A 14,432-nucleotide genomic window follows, 5' to 3' on the forward strand; every position below is an offset into this window, starting at 1 on the left:
CCTAAGAACTGGTCCTGTGCAGAATACTGATTACTTTACCTTCTCTCTATCTCCAATCACTTTACATCACGCCTGAGACCACCCTACTTCTTTATCCATAAAATCTCAAGCCTCTTTATTTTCTGTTTGTTTCCCATGCCTACGCCCCACCCCACAGCCAAGAGGCATGTGGGATCTTAGTTCCCTGACCAGGGATTGAACCCATGCCCCCTGCATTGGAAGTGCAGAATCTTAAACTTTGGACCACCAGGCAAGTCCTCCAAATCTCAAGTCTCTTGCCTTCTGGGAAGCAATCTGAGATCTGCCCTCCTATCTTGTCACTCCGCTGCTTCCGGAATAAACAAACCCCTTCTCTGGCTGCAAAATGATGTCTCAGCATTTGGCCAGATGTGGATCCAGCAAACAAACTTAGCTTTGTTAACATTACCATCTCCAAACCTAAGACTCCTACCCTCACCAACTTCTCTTCATAGTCCTGACCACTCAAACTGCAATTCCTTGTCTCCAATCAGTGAATCAGTATTTCCACTAAGATTCACTGCCATAATTTGAATGACAGAACTCAACAGTCAACTATTTCCTTTAATGTCTAATTTGAATTGAGAATCTTCCAGTCAACCAGTCTACCTTCAGACTCTTAACTTTCATCTTCAAATCCTGCTAATATTACTACAAATCTTTCCCTTTTCCTTCTACCATCACCGATGCTGTTAGTGCAACAAATTGCTTCACACAAGAATTGTTTACAATAGCTCCTTACTATTTTCTAGTTCTTATTTTCTAGGTTATTTTACTCTGCTCCAAAATTCTGAGCTAGCCCCAGCATGGTTTTCAAGATAAATCTCCAAATCTTCAGGTTATTCCAAAGCTTTCAATAATCGAACTCAACCCTACTTGTTCATATCTACTAGTCCTTTATATATCCCTGACAAGTGAAAATTCATTCCTGACTACACGGTTTTTGTTCACATTTTTGCAAAGGTATTGGGTGGCAGTAAGGGCTCTGAGCCTATAGAAATATAGATTCTGATTCTGGTAACTGGAGTGTGTTAACTGAGAACATTCTCACATTAGGTTAAACACAGTGGCTGTTTATTCTGTCCATATGAAGCTCTCAAAATCCATTTACTCAACAAATATTTATCAAAATAATTCTAGGGACTTCCCTGGTGGCTCAGTAGTAACAAACCCACCTGTCAATGCAGGGGACACAGGTTCAATCCCTGGTGTGAGGAGATTCCACATGCTGCAGGGCAACTAAACTCCTGCACCAAAACCACCGAGCCAGCGCTCCAGAGTCCCTGACCCTCAACTACTGGGAAGCCCACATACCGAAAGCCTGTTGTCCACAGCAAGCGAAATCACTGCAGTGAGAAGCCTGTGCACCCCCGGCCCCCAGCCTCCACTCAGTGCATCAAGAAAAAGCCTGTGCACAGCAATAAAGACGTAGTGCAGCCATATATAAATAAACAATAAATAAATCTTAAAGAAAAAAAAACAAAAAAAAAAGAGCTCTATGAGAAGCACTGTGTGTATAATTGTATAAACATTATAGTGATAAAGCGAATAAGACAGTTTGCTCTCATGGAGTTCTCAGAGGGTAAAATAACTTTATTTTAAAAATTTTACAAATAATTATGATTCAGATAAATCCTAATGAGATTCCCTTACTTTAGTTAATATCACTCAACAGTCCACTTCAGTACTTACAGCTCAAAGTTCACTTCAGTCGCTCCATGGTGTCTGACTCTTTTCAACCCCATGCACTGCAGCACACGAGGCCTCCCTGTTCATCACCAACTCTCGGAGTTTATTCAAACTCATGTCCACTGAGTCAGTGATGCCATCCAACCATCTCATCCTCTTTTGTTCCCTTCTCCTCCTGCCTTCAATCTTGCCCAGCATCAGGGTCTTTTCTAGTGAGTCAGTTCTTCACATCAGGTGGCCAAAGGATTGGAGCTTCAGCTTCAGCATCAGTCCTTCCAATGAATATTCTGGATTGATCTCCTTTAGGATGGACTAGCTGGATCTCCTTGCAGTCCAAGGGACTCTGAAGAGTCTTCTCCAACACCACAGTTCAAAAGCATCAATTCTTCAGCACTCAGCTTTCTTTATGGTCCAACTCTCACATCCATACATGACTACTGGAAAAACCATAGCCTTGACTAGACAGACCTTTGTTGATAAAGTAATGTCTCTGCTTTTTAATATGCTGTCTAGGTTGGTCACAGCTTTTCTTACAAGGAGCAAGCATCTTTTAATTTCATGGCTGCAGTCACCATCTGCAGTGATTTTGGAGCCCAAGAAAATAAACTCTGTCACTGTTTCCATTGTTTCCCCATCTATTTGCCATGAAGTGATGGGACCAGATGCCATGGTCTTAGTTTGTTGAATGTTGAGTTTTAAGCCAGTTTTTTCCTCTCCTCTTTCACTATCACCAAGCAGCTCTTTAGTTCCTCTTCCTTTCTGCCATAAGGGTGGTGTCATCTGCATATCTGAGGTTACTGATATCCCAGCAATCTTGATTCCAGCTTGTGCTTCATCTAGCCTGGCATTTCACATGATGTACTCTGCATATAAGTTAAATAAGTAGGGTGACAACATACAGCCTTGATGTACTCCTTTCTCGATTTGGAACCAGTCTGTTGTTTCATGTCCGGTTCTAACTGCTACTTCTTGACAAGCCTACAGATTTCTCAGGAGGTAGGTCAGGTGGTCTGGTATTCCCATCTCTTGGAAGAATTTTTCAGTTTGTTGTGATCCACACAAAGGCTTTGGTGTAGTCAATAAAGCAGAAGTAGACGTTTTCCTGGAACTCTCTTGCTTTTTTGATGATCCAGCAGATGTTGGCAATTTGATCTCTGGTTCCTCTGCCTTTTCTAAATGCAGTTTGAACATCTGGAAGGTCACAGTTCATGTACTGTTGAAGCCTGGCTTGGAGAATTCTAAACATTACTCTGCTAGCATGTGGGATGAGTGCAATTGTGCGGTAGTTTGAACATTCTTTGGCATTGCCTTTCTTTGGGATTGGAATGAAAAACTGACCTTTCCCAGTCCTGTGGCCACTGCTGAGTTTTCCAAATTGCTGGCATTTTGAGTGCAGCACTTTCACAGCATCATCTTTCAGGATTTGAAATAGCTCAACTGGAATTCCATCACCTCCACTAGCTTTCTTTGTAGTGATGCTTCCTAAGGCCCACTTGACTTTGCATTCCAGGATGTCTGGCTCTAGGTGAGTGATCACACCATCGTGATTATCTGGGTCATGAAGATCTTTTTTATATAGTTCTTCTGTGTATTCTTGCCACCTCTTCTTAATATCTCTTGCTTCTGTTCGGTCCATACCGCTTCTGTCCTTTATTGTGCCCATCTTTGCATGAAATGTTCCCTTGGTGTCTTTAATTTTCTTGAAGAGATCTCTAGTCTTTCCCATTCTATTGTTTTCCTCTATTTATTTGCATTGATCACTGAGGAAGGCTTTCTTATCTCTCTTTGCTATTCTTCGGAACGTTGCATTCAGATGGGTATATTTTTCCTTTTCTCCTTCGCCTTTGGCGCATCTCTTCTTTTCTCAGCTATTTGTAAGGCCTCCTCAGACAACCATTTTGCCTTTTTTGCACTTGTTTTTCTTGGGGATGGTCTTGATCACTGCATCCAGTACCATGTCATGAACCTCCATCCATAGTTCTTCAGGCACTCTATCAGATCTAATCCCCTGAATCTATGTCACTTCCACTGTATAATCATAAAGGATTTGATTTAGGTCATACCTGAATGGTCCAGTGGTTTTTCCCACTTTCTTCAATTTAAGTCTGAATTTTACATAAGTTCATGAGCTGAGCCACAGTCCGCTCCCGGTCTTGTCTGCTGACTGTAAGAGCTTCTCCCTCTTTGGCTGCAAAGAATATAATCAAACTGATTTCAGTATTGACCATCTGGTGATGTCCATGTGTACAGTCATCTCTTATGTTGTTGGAAGAGGGTGCTTGCTATGACCAGTGTGTTCTCTTGGCAAAATTCTGTTAGCCTTTGCCCTGCTTCATTTTGTACTCCAAGGCCAAACTTGCCTGTTACTCCAGGTGTCTCTTGACTTCCTACTTTTGCATTCCAGTCCCCTATGATGAAAGGGACATCGTTTTTTGGTGTTAGTTCTAGAAAGTCTTGTATATGTCATCATAGAACTGTTCAACTTCAGCTTCTTCAGCATTAATGGTTGCAGCACAGATCTGGATTACTGTTATTGAATGGTTTGCCTTGGAAATGAACAGAGATCATTCTATTGTTTTTGAGATTGCACCCAAGTACTGCATTTTGGACTCTATTTAACCTAACATTCCAGGTTCCTATGCAATATTGTTCTTTACAGAATCAAACTATACTTCCATCAGCAGTCACATTCACAACTGGGTATTGTTTTCACTTTGGCTCCCTCTCTTCATTCCTTCTGGAGTTATTTTTCCACTCTTCCCCAGTAGCATATTGGGCATCTGCCAACCTGGGGAGTTCTTCTTTCAGTGTCGTATTTTTTGCCTTTTCATACTGTTCATGTGGTTCTCAAGGCAAGCATACTGAAGTAGTTTGCCATCCCCTTTTCCAGTGGACCACATTTTGTCAGAACTCTCCACCCATGACCCGTCCATCTTGGGTGGCCCTACATAGCATGGCTCATAGTTTCAATGAGTTAGACAAGGCTGTGATCCATCTGATCAGTTTAATTAGTTTTCTGTGATTGTGGTTTTCAATCTGTCAAGAATAGGTAACCATGGGTTTAAAAAAAGGGTGTCCTTATATGATGTTGGAAACTTACTGCTCTGATGAGGCTGATAGGACGCTCAGACCTCAGACCCTTTAGAGAATGCAGTTGGGTATCTCTAGAGCCAGAAATTTCTGCCTACAGCTGAAAACACTCGATTAATTACAACTCCTAACTACATACTGCTTTTGCATTATTTAAATGTCTCGAGTATATGACATCTTTCTAACCAGACTGTAAACTCCTCAAGGAGTAACTCTCTGTAACCATGACAGTGTTTTTATATACCAGGAAACCATACCAGATAACCTAGAGGCTTTCCTCCAAAATCCAATGATCAACCATGGAGTTAAGGGCCATATTCACTTTGTCCTTACTATCCTTCTGGCTATGAGACATATATGAATATGCAACATTTCCCCTAAAATAATATTTGTATCCAGCAGTCATTACAATTTAATTTTGTGAAGCCTCAAAGAAGTATCTCCCTGAGGGAGACTGGCTGGCCACCCAGGCAAGTCACCAAAGGTAGAATTCATCTTGGTGAATTTATCAACATTTAGAGGCTGACCCTCATACACAAAATAGATCCGTTTCTCACAGGCAGAGTCACACTCTTCAAGTGTACAAACACTGAGTGATAACAAGAATACCAACTTATTAGCTTCCAGTGAGAAAAAACTGGCAAGAGACTAGGTAGTTTGATTTTCCAGTCAACATCTACAGGTGTCTTACCTGGGACATCATATTATAAACAGAATGACAGAAATGTAACTACCAATGAAAAACAATTTAGCTCTTAATGGTAATAAGTATATGAATGCTTTGGTTTGCATATACTTTCCACGCAGACATAAATAACAGGAAAAATAACCAGAAAGATTAAAGTATGGGGGGCGACTTACAACACCTGACCTTTCATAGGGAGGAGACTCATTGGCAGATGTTTTAAAAACCTTAAAGATATACAAAGACCATAAGATTCACTTTTATCAAGATGTCAGTTCCCCTTAAACTGACAAGTTGGGGGAGCAGCCAAGAGATGGAACTTGGTCTATAGGAACCAACTAGGATGAAACAAAACTTTTCACATCACTCCAGCCCCAATCTGAAAATTGTAGCCGAAGAATACTCTCGGCTAACATCTAATGACAAAGATCCAATCATTAAGAACCCAGATTTCTCTCCGCGGGTTAAAATTGATACGGGGAAAAAAGCTTCCGCTTCTTCTCTCCTCCCAGCAAAAAAAAGAAAAAAGAGAAGGAAAGATCCATAAGCACCACTGACAAGAAAATAAAACTGGTCCCAGAGAACAAGACAAGCCGGTGAAGCCTGACAGTCCACACAGTGAGATCCTCCACTTGGCAGGCGAAGAGGCCGCCGGCTCCCGGCCCGCCTCGCAGCCCGTTTCAGACCTTCCAGACCGCGGCGCCGCCTCCAGCCAACCCCAGAGCTTGTTGCTGAAGCCCAGCCTCAGTCCACTCCCTACTTCCGAGTTTCGTCCCTCACACTTCTTTTTCTAACATGCTTTTTTTCGGGAAGGAAGACGAGGGAAATTAATCGAGTGCAATTGCTCACCGAGTTCACGGCGTCCTGCAGCTGCGTGAGGCGATCCGCCATATTTCTCCCGCAAACAAAGAGACGTGAAAGCCGCTGCTCCTACGCAATTGGACAGTCATGGCCAATCACAGGGCTGCATTCTTGGAGGGGTGGAGTCAAGCCAAACACCAAACCCCGTAGCGAAGGGGCGGGGCTTTCCCGAGCCTTACGTTTGTTTAGACTAAACTCCACTTGAAATGAACAGACGCAGCCTAGAAATTGAAAGACCTTGCGTACTCCTTAGAAGGAAAGTTATGACCAACCTAGACAGCACATTGAAAAGCAGAGACATTACTTTGCCATCAAAGGTCCGTCTAGTCAAGGCTATGGTTTTTCCAGTAGTCATGTATGGATGTGAGAATTGGACTATAAAGAAAGCTGAGCACCGAAGAATTGATGCTTTTGAACTGTGGTGCTGGAGAAGACTCTTGAGAGTCCTTTGGACTGCAAGGAGATCCAACCAGTCCATCCTAAAGGAAATCAGTCCTGAATATTCATTGGAAGGACTGATGCTGAAGCTGAAACTCCAATCCTTTGGCCACCTGATGCGAAGAGCTGACTCACTAGAAAAGACCCTGATACTGGGAAATATTGAACGCGGGAGGAGAAGGGGGGCGACAGAGGATGAGATGGTTGGATGGCATCACCGACTCAATGGACATGAATTTGAGTTAACTCCGGGAGTTGGTATTGGACAGGGAGGCCTGGCGTGCTGCAGCCCATGGGGTCGCAAAGAGTCGGACACGACTGAGTGACTGAACTGAACTCCACTTGGGATAACCCTGCTGTGCCACTGTCTGTATTCTGTGGGTTTTCACAAGTCGCTCGGTTTTGGAGGTCAGCATACTTTCTCATGACTTAGGTGTTATGCACTATACAGAGATTGTTCAATTGTGCGGTTTTTAAATGTAGTTTTCCTTACCCTCCCTTGCGTTCTTAAACATCGCCTTGAATACTTTACCTATTTTACATTGCTTTAGCTTTCTAGGTGACCACAAAACATACACAGCAAGCAACTAAAGAATTCTTGCGAGTCATGATACTGACTTTCGTTTTAAGAAATACGAATTAAAATTCAGCAACCGATCAGGACAGACTGGGTTCGGGTGCCCCTCTGTTGCATTTGGGTGCAGAGTGCCTTAGCCAAGTGGAGGCTGGATGCGTGTTTAACTGTGGATGTGCTGGGGAAGTTGACATACATGAGATGGAAAGCGTCCAAAACAAGTACTGAAGGGAGCTGTAATGTCCGTGTTGAAAGAGTACGAACAAGAGAGGTCTTGTGGGCGAAAGCGAGAGGAGGAAGATGAGCTAGGTGACAGATAAGCAGTTTGTGTGTCCGTGACCTCGGTAAGGAACAGAGTAGGCTTAGTGGAGAGGAGAGTGGAAGTCTCACTGTGTAGTCGTAAGAGAAGAGGTTCCTAGAAAATAAGCCAGGTGTGGAGGTGGGGCAAGTTCAATTTTAAAAATGATAAACTGTGCAATTTAGGCTTACAGTCGGGGCCTCCTAAGGGTATCAGTCTGAAGAGTGATACTAGAAACTTGGTATTTAAGGGACATTAGCCTGGGGACAGTCTGGAAAGAAATGGGGCTGGAATCAGCTAATGATAAGCTCCCAGATCCTAATCAGGCAGATTATCCCTGGGGATGATCTCCCAGGGCTGAGGGTGGGGTGGAGAAAACTATCCACTGGGAGCTTGGCTTGTTGGATCTATTCCAACCTTCTGTTTCGCCCTGACACCCACCCTATCTCCAAACAATGGACAAACATTCTGGGACCTAATTAGGAACCTCTCCAGGTTTCCCTAATTCATAGGAATAATGATAGAGAACTCCAATTTGTCTTAACTGTATGTGGGCTAAGCTTGCGACCCTCTCTTCTTGGCCCCAGCTGAGGGTATACATTACTGAATGCCTGCCATGTGCCAAGAAGTATGTCAGGGGTGCTGAGTTTGCAAAGATGAATAAGTCAGGGGCTCACAAGGAGAAGGGGTTTGCATTTATTTAAGAATGAGTTAAGTTGTACCTAGACTAGGGTGTTGACCCTGATAGGAGAAGAGGCTAGTTTTGAAGGAAAAGTTCATGTGAATCGAATACAGAGGGATGAATAAGCATGCCCATGAAGGGAGAATACTAAGTTTTGTTGCCTGATGGAAGAGAAGTTGGGCTCTTGAGGTAGAACCACTAGGAGACAATTCCTGTTACAACCCAACTTCCATCCTGTCATCCTGTTGACATTGAAACCCAAGCAGAAAGATTTGGGTATCAACCTAAGATTTCTCTGGAGTTACTGGAAACTGTAAAAAAGAGATCTTAGGTTTCTGTCCAGCCCTTTCTGCTTGTGTTTCAAGGCTGACCATAACTTGGCTCTAGTAAACCGATCCTCCTCATCTTGCAGTCATTTTCTGATTGAAATAATCACTTCAGATTTTTCAGCCACAGCTTCTGAAAACCCTTGGTTTTCCCAGGCTTCTTCAGCCTCTTCTGGCCACGGACCCCTTAAGAATTAGATGAAAACTGTGGACTTTTCCCCAGACTAGGCTCTCAAAATTTTGCATACATTTAAGGGATTTGTGAATATCTTGAAGCTGTGAACTTCAGATAATAACTCATCAGCCTAATACAGTCTTAGATATGTAGCTCAGGATGTCTCAACAATGCCTCTATTGACATTTTGGGTTGATTATTCTTTGTCCTAGGGGTGCTGTCCTGGGCATTGTAGGATGTTTGCCAGCATCCCTGTCTTCTATGCTTGAGGTGATGGTAGCAATGCCCTCCCCTTTCCCCAGTCATAACAACCCAGAATATCTCCAGATATTCCCAAATATCTCCTGGGAAGTGTGGGGCAAAATTGCCCCCAGTTGACAACCATTCCCGGTGGCTCAGATGGTAAAGAATCTACACGCAATGTGGGTGACTAAGATTTGATCCCTGGGTCAGGAAGTTTCCCCGGAGTAGGGTATGGCAACCCACTCCAGTACTCTTGCCTGGAGAATTCTGTGGTCAGAGGAACCTGGCAGGCTACAGTCCATGGGGTCCAAAGAATTAGAAATTACTGAGCGACTAAGGTTTTATCAAAACAATTTCTTTGCTGTTATTTAATTCATACTGTCCTTTATGTACAGTTGGGAAGGTCCCCTGGAGGAGGAAATGGCAACCCACTCCAGTATTTTTCCTAGAGAATCCCATGGACAGAGGAGCCTGGTGGGCTATAGTCCAAGTTGTCGCAAAAAGTCGGACACGACTGAGCGACTAACACTGTCTTTGAAACACAATTTTGGTATGTTCTGTTAAGCTTTATATTATTAAAAGTTTCAAATATACACAAAAGTAAAGAGAATAGTATAGGGAGCACTCATGTACCCATCATCTAGCTTCACATTTTTTTAATCAACTTATAGCCTATCTTGTAGCATTTTAATCTGTTTAATCTGTAATGACAGTTTTTTCAGAAAAAAGAAAACTAACAGTTCTTTAACTTGACATTTTAGACCCTTAACTGCCTTTATTAACTATTCAGTCACAATTTATTTAACTTCTAAACTGTTCCAAGCACGGTGCTAAAATACTGTAAGCATTTGCTATAGTAGATTACTTGCAATTCCCTATAGATGCTCTGCTGTTTCACACTCCTGTGCACATCATATAAGACACATTAATTCTCTTTTCCTGTATGAAAAGCCCACACTTCATTCCTACCTTGATTTTGTTCCCTTGTTGATCATCCATTTAGCTTTAAACCTCACTTTGAACAGTTTATTTTTTGATAATACATTTCCTGAAACCCTAGAGTAAGTTAATTGCTCCCAATCTTTACAATTGTTCCCTGTACTTCTGTTATTACACTTAGCAAATTGAGATTTAATTATCCATGCAGGACTCTCATTCACTCACCACCATTAGCTACTTGTGAGCAGGAAACATATTTTAATTGTTTCCATATTTCTAACGCCTAACACCTAGCATTTAGCCTGACACATAGAAGCCACTGAATGCATATTTATAGACTAACAGAATGAATTTCCTAGCATATTGATTTCCATATAAATTACTAAACATTTATTGAATTTAATTTAATAAACACAGTCCAAAGAATGTAACCAGCAGGAAAAACAAAAGTATTAAAAAATACAGAGCTAAGGTAAGTTTAGAATCAGAGAAGATAGGAACTTCCCTGGTGGTCCAGTGGCCAATGCAGGGAGCCTGAGTTCGATCCCTGGTCAGTAAACTAGATCCCACGGCCACAGTGAAGATCCTGCGTGCTGCAGCTAAGACCTAGAGCAGTCAAATAAAAAAAAATTTTTTTTTAAAGAATGAGATAGGATAAATGGTAGAGCTTCACATAGAACCTTTCCTGCCTTTCCCCTGAAACCCTATTCCCATCTCCATCCAAATGTCTTCAGTTCAGTTCAGTCACTCAGTCATGTCCAACTCTTTTTGACCCCATGGACTGCAGCAAGCCAGGCTTCCCTGTCCATCACAAGCTCCTGGAGCTTGCTCAAACTCATGTCCATCGAATCAGTGATGCCATCCAACCATCTCATCCTCTGTCGTCCCCTTCTCCTCCTGCCTTCAATCTTTTCCAGCATCTTGCATTTTGTCAAAAATCTAGGATAAATTGCCCACCTTCCTTCCTTTTGTAAACTTTAAGCAGTCCTCAAGGCTCTAGTTATTTATTTGTTGGATTCGTGTTTGGTTTCAATTTTTAGGAATAAAATCTCATCTGCAAAGCTGGTGGGCCCATTTGCTTCACAGGTTGCCAGTGGAACTCTGACATGAGCAAGGAACCCCAGCCAATACTCTTCCCAAGCTGTTACAGTATTCCAGAGCCAAGGTAATGAGATCCTCTTCTGCTTACTGACACATCTACCATCATCTGTCTTCTGCAGGTATGGGGAACTGCAATGCAAAAACGTGGAGAAGGAAACATAGGATTAGTTCAGGGAAGTGAAACTAATTCAGCATGGCCAGCACACAGGAGTTGAGTTGCACCAAGAACCCAGAATGCTGGATGGGCACTACATCATGAAAAACGTGTCATTCTCAGGAAGATGGACTGTTACCCTGAATGATTTTACCAGAAAACCTTCAGAACATTATCTTTTAAAAAAATTATTTTCTTAATCAAAAGCTATATACACTCATAGACATTTTACAAAGGACAGAGAAAATCATTCTTATTTAAAAAATTAATTAATTAATTTTGGTTGTGCTGGGTCTTTGTTGCTGTGCACAGGCTTTTTCTAGTTGTGGCTAGTGGAGGCAACTCTCTAGTTGTGGTGCATGGGCTTCTCATTGTGGTGGCTTCTCTTTGTAGCAGAGTCCAGGCTCCAGGGCTTGTGGATTTCAGTAGTTGTGGCACATGAGATTAGTAGTTGTGGCGCACAGGCATAGTTGCCCCGAGGCATGTGGAATTTTCCCAGACCAGAGATTGAACCAGTGTCCCCTGCATTGGCAGGTAGATTCTTTACCACTGACCACCAGGGAAGTCTGAGAAAATTATTTTTAATCCAATCACCTGGAGATAAACTATTTTAAACATTGTAATAATGTTCTTTCAAACTTTCTGACATATAAACATGAATGCATATCAAAAAGAAAACAAAGTTTATACTATATATATATTTTGTATTGCTTTTTAACTTGTCTTTTCATAAACATTTCCTGATCAATCAGTTGCCTTTTAAAGCATGATTTTTGATGGGCTACACAGTATTCTATCACATGGATGCATTATAGGTTATTTAATTACTTCCTTAATTGTTGGGGATTTAGGCTGTTTTAGTTCTTTTTGCTATAGTAAATAGCACCTTGAACAGTTTTGTACACTATATAAAATTTTTATACACATTTACATACTTAGATCTAAAAGTGTAATTAACACACTAAAGCTGTGAGTATTTTTAAGATTTTTGATGCAGCTCATGTTATAAAAAGGTGTATGAAATTACACTGTCACTAGTTCTATCATAGAATGTCTTCTCAGATCTTTCATCCACACTCAAAGTTCTTGTTCTTTTGAAATATTTGCAGCTTAGTTTCTTGACTTGATTTTTTATGTATGTTTGTTACTAGTAAATTTGAACTTATTTTTCATGTTTATTGGGCATTTGTGTTTCTTTTATTATTTTTATTTTTATTTTTTTTAAAACATATTTATTCATTTGGCTGCACTGGGTCTTAGATGCAGCGTGTGGGATCTAGTTCCTGACCTGGGGTTGAACCTGAGCCCCCTGCATTGGAAGCGCAGAGTCTTAGCCACCAGGGAAGCCCCTCTTTTATTTTTTTAAGATTTCCTATTCATGTTGTTTGCTAACTTATATTTTTGGCCATCAACTTGATCATATTGTTTATGGTGATTTTGACTTTAATATAATTAAGAATGTTAAGTAGCCAAATCTACCAGTCTTTTTCTTTATGGCTTCCTCCTTTGCTTTTTTGCTTAGTAAGTTCCTCCACTTTCATGCTGCCAGATTCCAAGAGATTTTTGCTCAAATAAATTCTTAAAAGAGTGGGAGATCTGAGATATATAATTTATTTTTTGGTTATACTGGGTCTTCATTACTTCTAGCCATCTTTTCCTAGTTTCGAAGAGTGGGAGCTACTCTCTAGTTGTGGTGTGCAGGCTTCTCACTGTGGTGGCCTCTCCCCCGTGGAGCACAGGCTTCAGTAGTTGCAGCACTGTGATCAGAAGTTCTGGCTCTCCGGCTCTAGAGAACCGACTCAGCAGTTGTGGTACATGGGCTTAGTCACATCTTTAGAATCCTCCTGGACCAGGGATTGAACCCATGTCTCCTGCATTGGCAGGCAGACTCTCATCCACTGTGCCATCAGAGAAGTCCCAATTTTTTTTTTAAACATGTATTTCCTCTAGCTCTTTTAAGATTTTGTGACAATGTGAGAGTTGTAATCCTCCCTCCCTAATACAGTTAACCAGTTATCAAACACAATTTATTGCATGCTCCATCCGTGGATCCAAATGCTACCCTTATAATCGCTCCCATCATCTTCTTGGTATTTCATCTACTGAGAGTTACTGGAATGAGGACAGTAATAAAAACCATAGGAATAAACAGTAGTACCGCAGCTGTGAACATTTAGACCAGGCAGAGGAAGGACAGGAAAAGACTTGTGCCTGTTAATATTATGGTGATTGCTATAGGTTTTTAGTTTAGTAGTGGATTAACCAAATATGTAATTTTCAACATGATTGTTCATTGAAATATATAACTGAAAAAGTAAAAGTGAAGTCGCTCAAGAGTGGGTTGCCATTTCCTTCTCCAGGGGATCCTCCTGACCCAGGAATCAACCCAGGTGTGCCCACATTGTAGGAAGATGCTTTACCGTCTGAGCCACCAGGGAAGTCCTCAAAAAGGTGAAAGAGCAGGAAAAATAAAGCAAGGCACTCTTCTCCAAATAACTTTGAATCTATAAACCTAATTCCACCATCGTCTCGCGAGCCATCTAATCACATGGACCACTGTTCTTTAAACAGTCCTCGGGTATAAAATTTGAGAGAGGAAGTTCAGCTGAAGGTCTTGAGTCTTCGAGGATATTTCGCTTGGAGAAAATGAAACCTCATTTTTAAACGTGGCCCTCATCACTATCGAAATAAGTACTACAGACACAGCATCACCCCCACATTTTCAAACTAATCTCTCCCTGAGCCGCTAAGGCAATTGCGACAGGGAGAAACGAGCATCTCCAGCGTTTTGAGCACCAGATTCCTCTTTTTTTTCCCTTTTGCAAAGGACCGTTAAACGTGGTACCGGGAGACGTTAGGCCGCAAAAGAAAGGGTTATTTTTTTACTCGAACGGTGGCTTTCGTAAGTGCAAAGATACCAAAGTTGAGAGACACAGGTTACACCACAGAACTTCCTGGGGTCGTCGCTGACCCCGGGGTGGGAGTCTGAGAAGCTCGGCCGGCCGAACGGAGCCTCGTGCCGCCCGGACACGCCCCTCGATCCCGCCCGGCTCCCGGCCCCGCCCCGGCCCGCCCTCGGGCCCGGTCGCCCCCGCCCAGGCCCGGCCCAGGCCCCGCCCCCGAGGCCCCGCCGCCGTGACGTAAAGGTCTGGAGGAGGC

The 14,432-nt window shown here is 42.2% G+C and overlaps 1 protein-coding gene and 1 long non-coding RNA gene across 6 annotated transcripts in view; both read right to left on the reverse strand.

Moving 5' to 3' along the window:
* The window catches only part of MED21 (mediator complex subunit 21), a 42,133-nt gene extending 35,739 nt beyond the window's left edge, over positions 1 to 6,394 (reverse strand). For all 5 annotated transcript variants that reach the window (XM_081483715.1, XM_081483713.1, XM_081483712.1 and 2 more), the window contains exon 1: positions 6,332 to 6,394. In XM_081483715.1, coding sequence (XP_081339841.1) covers positions 6,332 to 6,373 — 42 coding nt within the window. In that variant the 5' untranslated portion in view covers positions 6,374 to 6,394. The remainder of the gene's footprint in view (positions 1 to 6,331) is intronic.
* Positions 6,395 to 9,624: 3,230 nt separating this feature from the next.
* On the reverse strand, positions 9,625 to 14,366 carry LOC145503674 (uncharacterized). The gene is made up of 3 exons (XR_014051646.1): positions 13,694 to 14,366; positions 10,976 to 11,248; positions 9,625 to 10,624 (listed from the first exon to the last, which is right to left on the reverse strand). It is a non-coding gene; the product is annotated as an uncharacterized LOC145503674 (long non-coding RNA).
* Positions 14,367 to 14,432: the final 66 nt, after the last annotated feature.

The sequence above is a fragment of the Giraffa tippelskirchi genome, chromosome 4 (assembly GCF_054371585.1).
Source record: "Giraffa tippelskirchi isolate mGirTip1 chromosome 4, T2T-mGirTip1v1.2.pri, whole genome shotgun sequence".
Taxonomy (NCBI): Eukaryota; Metazoa; Chordata; class Mammalia; order Artiodactyla; family Giraffidae; genus Giraffa; species Giraffa tippelskirchi.